The sequence below is a fragment of the Simochromis diagramma genome, unplaced genomic scaffold (genome assembly GCF_900408965.1).
Source record: "Simochromis diagramma unplaced genomic scaffold, fSimDia1.1 OVJJ01000663.1, whole genome shotgun sequence".
NCBI lineage: Eukaryota > Metazoa > Chordata > Actinopteri > Cichliformes > Cichlidae > Simochromis > Simochromis diagramma.
In genome coordinates, this window is record NW_024387049.1 from 2,162,129 (window position 1) to 2,179,970 (window position 17,842).

The window sequence follows — 17,842 nt, forward strand, 5'->3', positions numbered from 1 at the left end:
CAATAATGAAAATGAGACAAAATAAGAATGGAAATACAGAGGGTTTGCAACAAGACGCAAACTACTGGCTGCACTCGAAAACAGGTAGGCCAGATTCGATTTTGCCAGAAAACATGTAAAAGAGTCTGGAGAGTACTGGGAAAAAGGGAAAAGAATAAAGAAAGACAAAAACAAGAGTGTCAAAGTGTCAGGGTAGTGTCAGCAGGTAAGTGACGGAAGTGACGGACAAGGTAAGCGACTCATGTAACTGACGTCAGACGCCAGAGATTTTGGCAGAAAATTAAAGCAAATGGTAGTTTAGAATTGAACAAATTCCTTTAAGCTTCAGTATTACCAAATACACTTATCAAATGCAGAAAAACTCACAAACAAACAACAACTGAAGGTGACTATGGTAAAGGCCTTGAAGAGCATCTCAAAGGAGGAACCAGCATTTGGTGATATCTATGGGTTATGTATCAGTAATTACTGAGTGCAAAGGATTTTCTTCCACACAAACCCATCTACCTATCCATCTATTTTCATCCACTTATCCGGGCAGAAGCCTAAGCAGAGAAGCACAGACCTTCCCCATTCACCTTCTCAAGCTTATCTGAGGGAACACTGAGGAATTCCCTGGCCAACTGAGAGATGTAATCTCCTCGGTGTGTCCTAAGGCCTCTTCCTGGTGGAACATGAAAAATTTCATGCATAAAAGTTTAATCTTCATTTCATACAAAACTAAAAAAATATATTGTGAAACTTTACTTAGATAAAAGTGCGGTTGTGAGATTAGCAAATTAGCATGCAGCATTCCCATTAGCTCTGGAAATTCTCCAAGAGTTGCTAGCTGTGCTGTAGACATGTCTTTTTTTATTTTTTAAATAAAACAATAATTTAGATAGATAATCAGGAAAGAGTGGGGAGAATTTTTCAGCCTGTTTTACACTGCTAAATGTCCAAGTGCTAACGTCACCATTTCCCATTTGAAGACAGCTTAATGTTCCATCTCTCAGTGTAACAGGCCAGTAGTCTTGTACAGCTTCCAAAGTGCTACCCATTGTGACGGCAAGTATCAGCCTGTTGAAATGCCCCTAGCAAGACAAGATACAGGACTGCTGACCTCTTTGCAGAAAAGGACAAGAGAAGGAATTCGTTTAGTCCGTTCGTTTTGTCCATGATTTATTTAAAATATTTGCCTCTTCACCACTCTGTATCCAGAGACACACAAATGTTTGATTTTCTTCTCTATTGCTCAATGCGAAACACATGTTTTAAATTAAATCTCCTTAGTCAGAATTCAGGAGAAATTCGTTGAGACTGCCTCACTAAATCTGCTGTTTTCCCCTCCAGTGATCCTGATTTTTTTGTTCAGATCTTGACTGTGCAGCATTTATGTGTGCACCAGACATTCACTTCTGTTCGGGGTGTGTGTATCTCTGTACTGTTTGGTACATCCCTTCCTGTGTCCAAGTAATTTTAAAATGACCTGAGCCCGAACTGCGCTTATCAGATTGTTCCACAGATCTTTCCCCAGTGTGCATGTTCTTTTGTGCCCATATGCATGGGTATGTCCAGTTGCATGTTGCCATGCATGATTTACATTTGCATGCACCTTTTAAATCTGTTGCATGCATGCAGCTATGCACTTGCACAGTGGTGCCAAGCACATAGCTTGTGTTGGCTGTTCTGCAGCTTTTCTGCAATTTCCCGTGCTCCTTCTGTTTTCTGAGGGGACTGGACCTTTCTGTGCTGTCCTGCCCTCAGACCTCAGTACAGACTTTTTCCAAGGAAATTCGCTGAAAGTGTAGAAAATGTTTTTGCAAGATGTGTCCAAAAAAGCGGCAAAAAAGTGTTTGTCTATTATAGTTCTCTAGAACTCTGGAAATGGTTATGCATTAAACCTCCTCAGAGGGTGAAAGAAATTAAAAAAAGAAAAAAACAGAGAAGAAGAAATTTAAGTGTGTGTGTGTGTGTGTGTGTGTGTGTGTGTGTGTGTGTGTGTGTGTGTGTGTGTGTGTGTGTGTGTGTGAGCGTGTGTGTGTGTGTGTGTGTGTGTGTGTGTGTGTGTGTGTGTGTGAGCGTGTGTGTGTGTGTGTGTGTGTGTGTGTGTGTGTGTGTGTGTGTGTGTGTGTGTGTCTGTGTGTGAGCATGCATGTGTGTGTGTGTGTGAGAGAGAGAGAGAGATGCAAAGAGGTAACAACTACCAGCTGTTTTGTCTAAAGACAAAGCACATCTGGATGAAGAGAGAGACTGCCAAAAGAAGCAAAAAATGGGGGTTAATGTTAACTTGTGTAATGTTTAAATGTAATATCCTGGCATTTGTTCACATATACATATACAGATCAAGAACTGCTCTGGAAAACCTCTTGAAAGAATGGCTCACATTCACACACCCACTGACCATCACAGAGATTAAAGCACATCAAATAACCCATATCTGCACTCAGTTTGTTCTGCGCTCATTACAGACAGCAAAAATGTTTGTCTGCTTTTTCACTGCACAGCTCTTACCATTTTTATTTTCCCCCCTGCCCATGTTGCCCTTCATGTGCATTTGCAGTTGTTTGCAACAGGCACAAATAAATTGTTCCTTGTGACCTTTTCCATGGAACTGTGAGAAAATAAGCTGCAGCAGTGTCTGAGTATGATAGTTTTCTAGACACTTTTCTTCTACAGTAATCCCTCTACAGAACTCTCTTTCAGTCCATGTGACAACAATTAATGTGTGTGTGTGTGTGTGTGTGTGTGTGTGTGTGTGTGTGTGTGTGTGTGTGTGTGTGTGTGTGTGTGTGTGTGTGTGTGTGTGTGTGTGTCAGAGAGACACAGAGAAGCAGAGACTGGTTTACTCTTATTCGGGAGGAAGGTCATTCCTATCCTATGAGTCACCCAGTTTTAAGAGAGACCAGAACACCCCCATCTCTCCATCACACGCACGCACACACACACACACACACACACACACACACACACACACACACACACACACACACACACATTGCTCCACTCTTCTCTTTTTAAGGAAAAACCCTTCCCCATCCAGAGAGAAGAGCTTCACATAGTAATAACTCTGGTCAGCAGCTGGCCTTCTCTTCCTCGTCATTCTCTTTTCTGTCTCAGCACTTCTTCCCATCTTCCCACACGGCAGAATGCTGATTCCTGCCTCACCTCCAGACACCTCTGTAAGCGAGGTAAAGTTAAGAGTAACGTCTTCAAAAATGTCCTTTCACAGATTCGTCACGTGTTCATTCGTGTCGCTTCGTCTAAAGCTTGACAAGGTATTTTATGTTGATCCTTGGTACAGCTTCAAAATAAAACTTCAGATTTTCATTTTTATTTTTTACAGCATCTTCCTTCCAAAGTGAGTTAATCCACATGACCGCTTCATTTCCACATTGTTGGCTCTGCCATGTAAAGGATGTACAACTCTGTTCCTGATCTGCCTCCTGTGTTCTGCGCTGGATTACACATTAGTGGCAGTGTTAGTCTTCACTGCAAAGGCAGCTCCAGCAGCATAATCTGCAATGATAACATAAATTAAGACATGCTTTCCATTCACACTGTAAATCTAAGTGTTTGTGCAGATGTGCACAGACAGGGTAAATCCCCTAAAAAAGGGGAGAACTCCCACTACGTTAACACATACAAGTAGGTAAATAGTTCGCTTTAAGTCCCTCAAAATATGTAAACATGTGCGCAGAGTCATGCACAGGCTGCCTGTGTTTACACCAGGTATAAACTACAGAGCTTGGCCTACTAATTGCAAGCAGATCACCAGGAACAGGCAAGACGGTGGGTTAGGAGTATGGAGGGGGGTGAGTCTGCTCTTTATCCTGTTTTATTTCATTCTGACCTGCCACATGTCTGAGATCAACTGTGAATACCTCCTAAATGCTTTAGCTTGAGGACCTGAAAGCTCAGCGTGTCCTCAGGTTTTCACCATGTGTTCTGTGGAATGGCAATGATAAAAAAAAACTGTGGCATTTAAGACAGAAACAAGTCTTGGCATCCCAAATTAGTGGTGCTTGGGGGAAAAATTGAATGCTGTAAATGACTTGTTGGCCTATAATCCAAGCATATCAGAAATATATCTCTCATCAATGATATCAAGTCATTTTGAGCCAGAAGAATATTCGTATGACAAGATAGAAGATTGATCAGCCCAAATATAACATCACACTTCTATAAAGAGAAATTAATTCGTTTAAGTGGCCAAAGATGTAGAACACGGAGCTTGTATGATAATGCAAAATCATAAGAATATTTCCATATCAGGTCATTTCTTTATTTTATATATGAGTTCTTCATAAATACATGCTGACTGCAGACTTTATACCAGGATAAGTAAATACATTAGAAATAAAGAGCACATATAAACACTGGCGATCACTTTCTGGCAAACGACCACCTGTTGGCACGGCAGGCATTTGGTACACGCACGCGCACACACACGGGTTCCAGCGAAGCCACGGCGCCTCCAAGCGGACGGCGTTGCGCACTGAGCTGAGCTGGGAGGAGGAGGAGGGCTCAAGAGCTCGTAGCTGGGGTTGGACCGGGACAGGCGGGCGAACGGACGGTTCTTCTGCGGGAAGCAAACGCGCATCCAGGGTGTCATTTCCCACTCTCTCTTCCTGTATCACTCGTTCTCTCGGCTTCCCCCCCTGTGGAGATGAGGAGATAATCCAAAGATAAGCTGCTGACGAAGTTCTGAAGTTGTATAGAGTTTGGGTAAGCTGCACTTTTACGCACAGACTCTTTTTGCTTCTCTGTTTCTCTCTCGCTCTCTTGCTCTCTCCCCCCGTCTCTCTCTCGTGAACCTGCCTGTCTCCCTCTTCTCTCCTTCTGTGTCTTGTAATTTAGTCCTATGAGCTGAAATGACGGTGTTTTCTCAGCCGACGAAAACTGTTGTGCGAACTCTGGCTCTCAGGCGAGAAGTTTGTGAGTTCTCAGAGCGTCAACCTTCTCTGAGAACTCACAAACGTTAAACAAACAAATAAAAATATCAGAGAGTGGATTGTATATTTCTCTGGGGTTTTTGCACGATATTCACCCGCTCTGAGCTCTAAAGCTGTGAGAGCTCCCACTCGCTCGTGGCCCGGGCAGTGGAAGAGGAGTAGGAACATCTGCAGAAGCTGCAGGACTCCTGCGCAGCTCACAGCCTTTTGTCCGCTAGAGGGACCCGCAGCAAAGCGCGTCGCTGACGCGGTTCTGGCTGATATTCCAGCATTAAAATAAAATGTAGGCCTGTATGAAAACTCACTCAGCAGCGCTGGTGGGGGAAAAATCATTTTGTTTCACAGATACGAGCTCCACCGGCAGAACAGCTGAGCTGTGTAGAATGACATAAATGAATGGCACATGTAGTATTGGAAATTATGTTGAAAGTTCTTTGTTCTCAGACGGAAGCTGTTTTCTCCTGTTTTGCGCCGTTAGTGTGCGTTTTTTCATACTGTGCTCTTGTAGACATTATTTTAGCTGGAGTTCCTAGTTTAAATGGAGTGATGGACAATAGAGTTCTTAGTTTCTTTCATTTTGCTTCTGCCCAGATCATAAGAGCTCCCACAAGGCCCAATGTGCAACTGGTTTCTGTACATTTGTTTTGAATGGCAGAGACATGTCCCGTCAAAGCTGTAAAGTGTGTGATGCAAATAAGGTCACCGAGCCTGCCCTCAATGGGTTAACCTTGCTGTGACAGCTTTGGCTTTATGTGAGAGTGGAGAAATCCTCTTGATGGCAGTAGAGTGAGACCTTTGAAAGAATTTGGTTTGTGATAAAAATGTGTGCCTTTCTTTTTATCCAATCAACAACCTGGTTTCTGGTCTCCAGATGCAGCCATAGTCTGACCCTGATGTTCAGGAACACGGCTGAGGTTTCGTGCTTTTTGTTTTGAGAATATAATCAGGTCAATACCTCGTAGCTTTGAGCTTGAACTGAACTACTTCACTCCTGCACAAGTTTTGTTGTTCTCATTGAACTTTGATGGAATCTGGTTGTAGTTTGCAGCGGGTTACGTTTCTACAGCGACACAGTCATACAGTCATACAGTTATTACATTTTTTAGCTTTTCTTTTCTTTTCTGTCTTTGGACACACAAAAAACAAGTTTGACTCATGTGATGCTTTCAAACCTCTTACATAACTGCACGGCAGCCATTTTGTTCACTGTACAACAGTCCCTGCATGTGTTTGACACTGATGTCGGATGAAGAAAATGAAAAAAAAAAATAAGTTCAGTTTTAAGCAGGAAAAAAGCACTCTAGATACAAAAAATTCATATAGTGAAGCGTGCATTTTCAGGGTTTTTTATAATGTTTTATATATTAAAGGCTATTCTCTCATCATTTCTTTTTTTCATCTTAATAATCTCATCATGCATGTCTTTGCCTTTCTTTGCTGTTTTATCCTGCAGTTGCCGAATTAATTTCCCAACTGCAATAACTGAAAAGTGTGTTTCAATGTGCCGTGACAGGAGAAGAAGAAGATGGTGGGGTTAGAGTTCATCCTGTTCGCTCTTCTCTTTGGAGCCCTGACTCGTGCTGAGAAAGCCGATTGCAGCGGTGAGCACGACAAAACTGAACAGCCACAGTTTCACTAACACAACATGGAACATTTGTCTGATTCAAGTACTCTGTGATGTAACAGGAAGGAAGGTTTAAGTTTGTGTTTTTGTGTTCTCATTTTTTCCCTTCTAGAAAAAAACGAATGTCCCATAGACGTGTATTTCACCATAGACACGTCGGAGACTATTGCCCTGCAGGAGCCGCCTCCTGGAGCACTTGTGGAGAGTATCAAGGTTGCTCATTCATTTACAACTCTGTGGCTTAAAACGATCCCTATTGTTGGATTTAGTAAAAGTAACAGCCGTGTTGTGTAATGTTGTTGATGCTGTAGATATTCACGGAGCAGTTTGCACAGCGTTTGGATGATGAAGAGCTCAGGGGTGTCGTGCGGATCACCTGGAAAATCGGTGGACTGCACTTCTCCCAGACACAAAGTGTTTTCAGTCGGTTTGCATCCAAGAATGATTTCATCACAGTGAGTGACGCACACCTCAAAAACCTTTAGTCTTTCAAATACACCTGTTCACTTTTTGTCCAATAGCCAGCTGGCCTAATTGGCACAGAGACGGATCAATTCAGCTCAAGTTCATTTTATGTATTAGCACCAAATCAAAACAACTGTTACCTCAAGGTGCTTTATATTGTAAGGTAAAGACCCTACAATAATACAGAGAATAACAATAAAGAACCCCCGCCCCATGAGAAAGCATCTGGGAAGGAAAAACTCCCTTTTAACAGGAAGAAATCTCCAGCAGTACCAGGCTCAGGGAAGCACAGCCGTCTGCCCTCCCTGTCTGGGGCTGAGGGGAGGTAGGCAAGACAAAAACCACATTGTGGAAGCGAGTCGACTAATAATAATAACTAATGATTAAATGCAGAGTGGTGTATAAACACATAGTGAGGGAAAAGAAGTGAATGAAGAAGAAGCATTCAGTGCATCATGGGAAGCCCCCAGCAGCCTCGGATGAGTGCAGCATAACTAAGCAAGGATTCACGGTCACCTGATCCAGCGTTAACTGTAAACATTTAAAACAGGAAGGTTTTAAGCCTCATCCTATCAGGCTTCTCCTTTAATGTTTCTGCTGTAAATAACATAAAATAACACAAATTTTGTAACTCATCCTTCATGATAACGCCTCTGATTTTCTATGTTTCCAGGCTGTGAGGAAAATCGAGTATTTGGGTAAAGGGACCTACATCGATTGTGCCCTCAGAGAAATGGCAAAGGAGATACAGAGCTCACCCTCATACCCCAGGGCCCTCCGATTTGCTGTTGTCATCACTGATGGTCATGTGACTGGAAACCCATGTGGGGGTATTAAGGTGGCAGCAGAGGAGGCTCGTGACAAGGGCATCCATATCTTTGCTGTGGCAGCATCGAATAACATAGAGGAGACTGGGCTGAGGGACATCGCCAGCTCTCCAGTGTCCCTCTACAGGAATGAATATGCAGCTGTGAACTTCAGCCAGAACAGAGTCACGATAGATACCCCAACTATTGATCGAATCATCAAGACAATGGTAACTTCCAAACACACACGCATAAACAGTCACAGCTACTGACAGCTACTGCTAACGTTTTGTGTCCTTTGTCTTCACAGAAACATCTGGCATATGTAGAGGTAAGACACACCTGAGAATCAGAAGAGGATCAGTTTATGAGCTGCCTTCCTTTATCCTCACTGACTGTCTCTCCTTGTGTCTTGTGAACCGCAGTGTTACAATGTGTCCTGTCTGGAGACAAAAGGGCCTCCTGGTCCAAAAGGCCACAGGGGACAAAAAGTGAGTTTAACACACACACAAACACTCATGCTTAGAGCACTTTCACCTATGTGACTTTGATCCTCACAAATGTTTTCTCGTCTGAACTTGATGACTGCAGGGAGCTAAAGGAGACAATGGCGAGCCAGGAATAAAAGGAGAAAGAGGTCGCCCAGGAGACCCCGGTATCGAAGGTCCAATCGGTCAGCCCGGTATCAAAGTAAGAAGCCACACTTTCGCCTACCCATCATCTTCATCAGTGCAACTCTTAACATTGATTTAGGCTTTATAATGACACATGGTTTTCTTTGTCCTGTCTCTGTAGGGAGAACCAGGTCTAAAAGGCGAGAAGGTGTGGCTTTTGGATTTTTTCAACTATGAATGGGCTATGGAGATGTTTGAAAATGAATGAAAGTAACGTCTGTGTTTCTTATACATAAAATGACTACTGACTTTTGTCTGACTACAGGGAGAGATTGGAACTCAGGGGAAAAAGGTATGTCTAATCTAACGTCATCTCTAAATAATCATTAATGCTGGAAGGTGATTTGCTTTTCTCATCTAACTGTTTCCTCTTTGTTCTCATTAGGGTGTGGCTGGCATCCCAGGACGCAACGGGACAGATGGGCAGAAGGTAGGACTCAAGCAGTCTTTCCTTAAATGCTCTTATTTTGAAATGACGCTCCCAGTTTTTGATCATGGGATGCTTTTCTGATGTATTTGTCGTTGTCTTTAGGGTAAAATTGGGCGAATCGGCGCTCCAGGCTGCAAAGGAGACCCAGGCGACAGGGTATGTCACGTCACTGATTACTATTCAAAACTATTATTACATGCTATCTATTTATGGTCTGTTTTTTGATGGTTTGCAGGGTCCTGACGGTCACCCTGGAGATGTCGGTGAACGTGGTCCTCCCGGATCTGATGGAGACAAGGTAGATGGTCGCTCCTGCTGTAAAAATAATAAAATTAAAAAATCTATAATTTGTTCAAGAGGTGATGAAAGTCTGCTTAATTGTCTTTAGGGAGATCCTGGGCGCCCTGGAAGATCTGGTTCGCCTGGCCCAGACGGAGATGGTGGACCAAAGGTAAATTCTGTACCAGCGAACAGACAGAATAGCAGCATGGAAGTCACATTAGTATGATCAGTGTTGGAGGTGATAGACTAAACTCTGGTGTTTCATCTGCAGGGAGAGAGGGGAAGTCCTGGATCACCTGGTATTCCTGGAGCGAAAGGAAACACTGTAAGATGCATCCCCACATAAATAACAAAGTCACACTCATTCACCTGCTTCAAGGCGCTGATTGCTGTGTTGTGTGTTTTTAGGGAACCCCTGGAGTCCCGGGTGTTCGAGGCGAGAAGGTGAGAACACCTATTTCATTTGCCAACAGTCGTTCTCCTGCGAGCTTTGTCTTTATGTGGCATCACAGCTGCCATGCCTTTTTTTGTTTGTAGGGTAGAAGAGGAGACTATGGTCCAAAGGGTTCACAAGGGCCTCCAGGCACTAAGGGAGAGAAGGTATGTCTTTATGTACACACTGACACAAATCGTAAATGTCAGGTTCAGGTTCCTTTATTTGTAGCTAAAGGTGGTTTGGTCTACAGTAGGTGAGCAACTCATCAACATACACATGCAAAACACAAAACAACAGATAAGCAAAAGAAATGAATGCTGTTTTGTACTTTGAACACTGCCAGCCTTCATCAAGAAGGAAGAAACTCAAAGTCAGTATGCAAAGGATGCGAGTGGTCAAAGTAAGATCGAAGCAGCCGACCGCTGGAACTGTCTGGCCTCAGCTGTGGCTCACCAATCAGCCTTTTAGACCAGTCAACAACTTAACTGAGAGGTTTTTTTGCTTACAAATAAGCATCTGACCTGCGCCAACAAGGAAAAGGATAGACTAAGAAAACAGAGTTTCCTCAGAAATGACAGTCCAATCAGTCAGTAAAGGCTCCAAGATTTTTACAAGACTTTTTTGTAAATATTTTTTTGTTTTTACATGTCACACTGACTTCTACTAAATCATCCAGGACAGCGCTGTGGTTGGTCTTATCGTCTGAGGTCCCACTAACTTTTGGGACCTTTTGTAACTTTTACATCACCTACGTGATGAATTATTCGCATATCCTCAAATGATTTGTCTCTTAAATCGGTTTTATTATTCCACCACTGGGAGGCTGAAGGGCGTTTTTTACTGTGTTTCAGGGTGAAAGTGGGCCTGAGGGCCAGAGGGGACTTCCCGGTGAAACAGGAAGCGATGGGGCAAAGGTAATATGAACTGCGGTGTCACATTCATTGATTCATTGTCATTGAACACTATACAGTCTTGAGCTCTTTAATCTACTTGAGTTTGTTACATGTGCACTTTTCTTTGTTCTGAACAGGGTGATGTTGGCTTGCCAGGACCTAGGGGACCAGCAGGCCCACCAGGAGAGAAAGGAAAAACCGTGGGTTAAAAGTCACATTTGAGAACTATATTTAAAAGTCCCTTAAAGACATATATGTTAATCCACTCTCCATTTACTCTGCTTGTATTTTAGGGCAGCAGAGGTGACCCTGGTGATGCTGGACCTAGAGGAGAGCCTGGAAACCTCGGACCAAAGGTTAGACTCTCCACGTTTGTTTCTGTGGTAGCTGTCTTCATAGCTGCAGTTCCTTGTTTTGACTCTTTGTTTTATCGCTACTCAGGGAGACAATGGAAGAGCTGGCTTTAGCTATACGGGATCAAGAGGAGAACCGGTAACTTAGAATCAATGCGTTAACACTGCTTATAGTTTCTGCCTGACATGGCCAGGTGATGAAATTTTCCCCGATAATACGCAGGGTGACAGAGGAGACAAGGGTAAGCGTGGACCTCGTGGCACCAGAGGTGACTGTGGTCAAAAGGGTGAACCTGGACTTAAAGGAACTCCAGGACAACCAGTAAGTAGCACCTCGGATGAAGTTTGAAGTTTCTCTTTCGCTCAAAGGAAAGCTGTGTGATTTATTTCCTTCCAACAGGGCGAGCCAGGGTCCCAGGGTGAACCTGGATCAAGAGGCCCAAAAGGAGAAGCTGGGCGTGATGTGAGTACACAAAAAACAAACAGACAGATCCATAATGTAGTTGCATTCGCAGTGTGATATTTCGCATTGTCTTTTTGCAGGGAGATCCTGGCCCTGAGGGGGATCCTGGCCTCACTGTGAGAATATTGCAACCAACTACACTTTTATTATGTCAGCACAAACACATGATGATGATTTAATGATGTTTCCTGTCTTTTCCTGCAGGAATGTGACGTCATGAACTACATCAGAGAGACGTGTGGCTGCTGTGGTGAGTTTGTTTGCCTCTTTCTAAACATTCATGACATCAAAGTGCTCTGTCAGATTGTCAGACCTTCACAGCGTGCTGCGTTTTCATCTCTAGACTGTGAGAAACGTTGCGGACCGCTGGACATCGTGTTTGTTATCGACAGCTCAGAGTCTGTGGGTCTCACCAACTTCACCCTGGAGAAGAACTTTGTCATCAACACCATCAGCAGACTGGGATCATTTGCCAAAGACCCTCTGTCAGACACAGGTAGATACAGCTGTCAGGCTTTAAGTTCACATTTTTACAAGATAACTCCCAATTACACCTGTTAATAAGATAGCCACGCTTGTTTCCAGGCACTAGGGTGGGAGTGGTTCAGTACAGTCACAGTGGAACCTTCCAGGCCATCCGGCTCAACGACCCCAAGATTGATTCATTGGCTGCTTTCAAGGTCTCACACAGACGGACACAAACACATGTGTCAGTTTATTTTTAGAGTAGAGAGGAGATTGTTCTTTACACCAGATGTTTTTTTTAATGAACTAGGCTGATCAGTCTGCACATGTTCCTCTGAGTACGTTGCTTAGTAGTGTCTGAGCTGCAGAAGATGGAATTCACCATCATAAAGCAAGTGTCTGGCCACATATGATGTTTTTCTTATTATAAACAAATCAGAAAAGAATAAAAACGATGATACACTGCATATAACAGGTTGATCAGCCACTGTGATGTCACCCATTGACTTGGGGGCTCTCATTTTAAAGCTTTCAGTTTTACATTTTAGCCAGTGCTATTTCAGTTTTTTAAAAGCACATGTCCCAGGCCAGGGATGGATCACACTCAGATCTTGGATTTCAAGTTAATACTGAAGCAATTTGCAAGTTAGAAGGCTACCACGCCCAGAGATATGCCTCATTTATTTCATTTTCATTAGAGCTTTAATCAACAAACCCAACAACACGTTGGATGGAAGATTTGAAACTTAGTACTGAGATTTTAAACTAGTTAAGAAAGTGTTTTCCAGACATCATGAATCAAATTTTAAAAAAGCAGAGTGATTTTCCCAGACCTCTTCACAATTGAGGCTTAGACGATCTGCCCCCTGCTTGGCATTAGAAAGAATGTAAGAAGTGTAATCCAGCTTCTCTCAAAATATTGTTTGTTACAATTGCTGATTACATTTGGTAAACAAGTTTAAATTTGAACTTGAATGTGGTCAGTGCAAACTTTATCCTATTTTATTACATTAGGGTGTGTCTGAAAAAAATGGAAATAACTTCTGAATCTGAACAGTGATGTCAACACAGCAGTACCTTAAACCTGCATTCTTTCTAATGGCCAGAAGGGGGCGACTCATCTGGTTGCAAAAACAAATCTGACTCTATGAAAGTTTATGGGAAAATATATCCACTTATCTATTGACTCATAGCCGTGAAAATCACTTCACTGTCAAATTCATGGTCCCATGTGCTAGTTTTAAGTCCTATTTAATAATACAGAGTGTTCATTTTGTAATTTATGGTTCCACTAAGAGTGAAAAAGATAATAAAACAGGGTATAATTTAGGGATAGTGCCTTTCTGATCTGCAAGCCTATAATTTCATCTCAGCACATATTACCATAATTGTTTTTATAGAACAAGGCCGTAGTCAGACATGAAGCGCCTTTGTAAAAATAATGGTGGTGATGTGACATAATACGCAGCAAACAACTCTCATACTGTCGTCTCCATCGCTCAGGATGCAGTAAAGCGTTTGGAGTGGATCGCAGGAGGTACGTTCACGCCGTCTGCTCTGAAGTACGCCTACGACAACCTGATCAGGGACAGCCGCAGAGCGAAAGCCAACGTCACTGTCGTCGTCATCACCGACGGACGCTTTGACCCCAGAGATGACGACAATTTGCTCACCTACCTCTGCAGGTGCTACTGGGGCTGTGGTTTGAGATTCATTTTTTGTGAAAAGGATCATTTTTATCTCATCGATTGTGTTTGTGTGAACCAATGCGTGTGAGTAGAGATCCCAACGTTGACGTGAGCGCCATTGGTATCGGAGACATGTTTGAGCAGATCGAGGAGAATGAGAGTCTGAAGAGCATCGCCTGCCAGAGGGATGGTAAAGTAATGGGAATGAGACGCTTTGCAGACCTAGTGGCAGAGGAGTTCATTGACAAGATCGAGACCGTGCTCTGCCCAGGTAAATACACAGAAATATTCATTATGTGCAGCATGTAGTGGACTAACCATCTTGTTTTGTTCTTCATGGTTTGACATATTCACTATCTTTGTTTTAGATCCTTTCATCGTGTGCCCTGATCTGCCTTGTAAATCAGGTAGGATTTTTTGTATAAGTCTAAGTGTCCTGTTGTAGCTTCACTTATTCCTGTAACATTTATACTACGCTTCAAATTAAGTTACTTTTTGTTTTGCCTTATTGAAAGTTCTTCCATCAAGGTACTTTTACCTATTTATACAAATCGCCCTGCATTTCACTTCAGTGGTGGCCATTTACAACTTAAATACCAATAGATTTGCCTTCTTTTTGAAGCATACTGCCCCGTTAGACTGCATTAGGATTTGGTTGCAATTTGTTAAACCGTGCGAGCAGTAGGTCAGTAGAGATCATTACACCTCCTTTGTATTGGTGCGATTACATTTTTTGGCTCAATCTAAGAATTTTCAAGCAACTCAGTGTACCTCCGACATCTCAGTTGGCTCTGTTGGTGCCTCGTGTTTGTGGGACCACGCCCACAATGTTATTCCGCCCACTCGTTGCAGGAGGGGGCATCTCTGTGGGGCAAGCCCCACACCCCTGGAAGCCACTAGCCGAGGAAGGCAGCCCCTCATTGGTCCCCACCTCTTTGGAGGGTGTGACCAGCCTGCTGAACGGCCTGAGCGAGCAACAGTATGGGATTGGTGTGGCGACCATGGCGTACACAGCCCAGAGAGCCAAACTCGCCCAAGGAGCGGACAGGCAGCAGTGGACCCAGCTGTTCATCAACTCCTTCAAATATGTCTATGGGGACATTATGGGGGACCCAACGAAAGCCATAGGACTTTGCTAATGCTAATATGCTAACCATGCTACCTCGCCATTATGGATGCCATTGACTAATAAGCTTACTGCTGGACAAAGAATAGAATTTATTCAAACTGTGGGCATTGTTTTATTGTTTAAACTATGCAGGTGAAATATACACCTGGGCTGAACTGCATGATATGAAGCTGGTCTTTTACTAAGCTTTCAGAGAACCCTTTGTGTGAATTGACTTCAGTCAAAATGTGGATTCATGATCCCTTCTGGCCTCAGAATATAAATATAAATATAAACATTTATGGATATAGCACGGTAATCCTGAGTATGTCTGTTAGTAATATGTACAGATCACGTATTTCAGAACATTTTCAATTGAAATGGAAAATGAATGTCATGCATTTGTTGGAGGCAGATTTGTCTACAGAGCCGTTCTTGTTATTCGGTTACAGTTGATGGAGCCTCATTTTCACTGTGAATCACTCCGATGACAGTTTTTTTTTGCTGTTTTGCACGTATCCATGGTTACAGCCTTTATGTTTTTTTTCCCCTGTGAATGAATCACGTCGGTGAAAGGCTGTTACATGTGGAAAATATCTGGTTTTACACAATTCACAGCATACTGTATGTGAGTCAGAGGATGGTGTATGTTAATGTTTGGTTAAATGAATTGGCACCGACTGTGAGGGAACTATTGTATGATGTGCCCTTGACTGGTGCATGTTTTTCGGGGGGATTTTTTTTGCATGTAGCTTGGCTTGCAAAGTAGGATGACTTGAAGAAAAGGACCACAGAGTGGCTTCAATCCAATGTCATGTTATTGTTTTAGCTCTGTGACTGCAACTTGCTGATGTGAACATTGTTCACGTTGTTCATTTTGTTTCCTGTAAAATGGGATACATTCATATATAATTTTTATTTTAATGTCTAAAGAGAATAAACTCAACGAGCAAACTAAAACAGTGCTTTATTGACAAGGCCGGTCAGAATCTGGGAAGGCTACTCAAAGAAATACTGAAAGAGCCGGACTGCAGCTGGCATGCATGGAATTACAGCATGTTGTTGTTAATATGTGTATATATATTTTTGTTGTTGTTGTTGCGGGCTTTGACTCTTGAGCATCTGTTTTCCAGCTGTAGCTCACCGAACACCCTGCTATGTATGTATGTGTGTCTGTTCCAGAGCCTGCTGTGGCTGCTTGTGTTCAGCGGCCAGTGGATATGGTGTTCCTCCTGGATGGTTCTGAGAGGATGGGGCTGGAGAACCACCGCAGGGCCAAAGAGTTCATTGAGAATGTGGCTCGCCGTCTCGTCCTGGCTACCGGCGAAAATGACGATAGGAATTCCCGCCTGGCTTTGTTACAGTACGGCAGCCCCTCGGAGCAGAGGGTGGAGTTCGCACTGACGCATAACCTCACAGTGATCTCCGATTCACTAGCAGGCGTCACCTACATGGATTCTTCCTCTGCTTTGGGCAGCGCTATCATCTATGCTGTCAACAATCTGGTGTTTAAGGTATAACAAATATACACATCTTACTTTTTTTTCATTTGAGAAGTCCAGACCACTCCCTCCAGCTGTTTGAGGTGACACGCAGCTTGTGTGCTAGCCAACACCCGCTTCTAACTGTAAATGGCTGAAGGTGCTTAATGTCTAAATTGTTGTGTTACTTAAAAATTAACCTAAACACAGAGACTTTGAAGGATGAAGTCAGTGAAGTCAGCTTGAGAGATCAAAACTGTTTTTTACTCTGTTGTAGCATTGTTAACTCTGTTGTAAAGCTCAGCATTTTAACAAGGGAGTCTGTGGGGATTGACTCACTTTTAGAGCCTGCCTCATGTGGCCAGATGAGGTACTGCAGTTTTTGGCATTTTGGTGTGTTGTTTTATTTTGCAGTCCTAGTGGTTGTCTTTTTGACTCCCTGGAGTTTTCACTGATTGACTGACAATCTTCTGGCATCACTAATGTCGCAAGTATGGAGCAAAAAATGCTCAAATGATACGCGACTTTATTATTTGTTTTATGTTGTGTTTGTAGGGCAACAGTCGCTTGTCACGCCGCAACGCTGAGGTGGCCTTCGTGTTCATCACTGATGGCATCACAGCCAGAGAGCAGCTGGATGAAGGTGTGAGCGCCATGAAGAGAGCGGAAGGCGTTCCCACGGTGATCGCCATGGGAAGCGACACTGATGAGGAGGTGCTAAAGAAGTTGGCGCTCGGAGACACGTCAGCCATCTTTAGGGGAGACGATTACACCATGCTGAACAAGCCGGCCTTCTTTGAGCGCTTCATCCGCTGGATATGCTAGAAAGGAACTGTAAAGCTAGAACGAGAATTCATGGGAGGAAAGAAGGACCAGCTCCTTCAGCGTACATGTAAACACACCCTCACAGACCACACCTCTGTGGTCACTATCATTACTGGATGGAAGGCACTGAGGGGGCTACATATCCTGTCATTATGGGAGAAAATTAATTTACCAAAAGCAAAAGCAGTCTATGCAGGACCAACACACACGCACACACACACACACACACACACACACAAAGACATGCAGTATCATTTGTATCAGTTGTTCTTTTAATCTCAAATCTATATTTTCAGCCAAAGACCTCCCAAAGGAGAGGTACGTGATTTCTGAATGTGTACCACTTTATCAGTAGGCTTTATTTTGTATTCATTTTTGGTTTGCCGAAACACATTTTTCCTCCTTCTCTCACAGACGTGTGCACACACACAGTCCTTTTTTCCAGGAAGTCAGTATTTACTTAAAAGGTGCTAAAGTAGAAAAACAAGGACAAAGCCATTTTATTTGGTATTGAATGTGTTTTTTACTTCATGTTATGCTGTAATTGTAGATTGATCAGGGCATAAAAACATGTAGACATGTTTCAAACACAAATTACACGCACAAACGCATATTCAGTAGATAATTGCACACTGATTAACACGCAAGCCTAAATGAACCAAATCTGTAAACCTGACGTCCAAATAAAGCCTGATATTGTGATCCCAGCACTGTCTGTTGTGTCTGCCAGCCTGTTTGTAATTTCTTTGACACCAGTGACTTTCCTCGGTTTTACGCAGTAACTGTTAGTCAGCTTGCCTCCTGCTGGAACTGCTGGATAATGATTCAAACCAATAAACTAGTTCTTTATATTGTAAAGGAAAATATATTTTGCTCATTTGCTGTGTATTTTTCTTTATGTATTTTAATTATAAA

General features: G+C 43.0%; 1 protein-coding gene across 3 annotated transcripts; it reads left to right on the forward strand.

Annotated features, from left to right (window-relative positions):
- The first annotated feature begins 4,508 nt into the window (after nt 1–4,508).
- On the forward strand, nt 4,509–17,642 carry col6a2 (collagen, type VI, alpha 2). Of its 3 annotated transcripts, XM_040044801.1 has the most exons (32): nt 4,511–4,707; nt 6,448–6,535; nt 6,671–6,771; nt 6,870–7,013; nt 7,697–8,059; nt 8,140–8,160; nt 8,255–8,320; nt 8,421–8,519; nt 8,625–8,651; nt 8,769–8,795; nt 8,889–8,933; nt 9,036–9,089; nt 9,169–9,231; nt 9,322–9,384; nt 9,487–9,540; nt 9,624–9,659; nt 9,753–9,815; nt 10,503–10,565; nt 10,682–10,744; nt 10,838–10,900; nt 10,986–11,036; nt 11,121–11,219; nt 11,298–11,360; nt 11,441–11,476; nt 11,565–11,610; nt 11,704–11,856; nt 11,946–12,040; nt 13,329–13,510; nt 13,606–13,784; nt 13,882–13,920; nt 15,804–16,135; nt 16,658–17,642. In XM_040044801.1, exons 2-32 carry the CDS (start codon nt 6,460–6,462, stop codon nt 16,925–16,927), a joined length of 3,036 nt encoding a protein of 1,011 aa, XP_039900735.1. In that variant the 5' UTR covers nt 4,511–4,707; nt 6,448–6,459; the 3' UTR covers nt 16,928–17,642. The 3 variants fall into 3 exon arrangements, with proteins under 3 accessions (XP_039900736.1, XP_039900735.1, XP_039900737.1); XM_040044802.1 differs by lacking the exons at nt 15,804–16,135; nt 16,658–17,642 and adding an exon at nt 14,366–15,581 and having other exon boundaries at nt 4,509–4,707; XM_040044803.1 differs by lacking the exons at nt 8,769–8,795; nt 8,889–8,933; nt 9,036–9,089; ... (2 more) ...; nt 9,487–9,540; nt 9,624–9,659.
- The last annotated feature ends 200 nt before the right edge of the window (nt 17,643–17,842 follow it).

What these genes read in the sequence shown, in the direction of transcription:
- col6a2 (XM_040044801.1), top strand. Translation starts at nt 6,460, where the DNA reads ATGGTGGGGTTAGAGTTCATCCTGTTCGCTCTTCTCTTTGGAGCCCTG. An exon ending in CAGGAGAGAAAGGAAAAACC is followed by an intron (nt 10,745 to 10,837) that starts GTGGGTTAAAAG and finishes CTTGTATTTTAG; the next exon opens with GGCAGCAGAGGTGACCCTGG. An exon ending in AGAGACGTGTGGCTGCTGTG is followed by an intron (nt 11,611 to 11,703) that starts GTGAGTTTGTTT and finishes TTTCATCTCTAG; the next exon opens with ACTGTGAGAAACGTTGCGGA.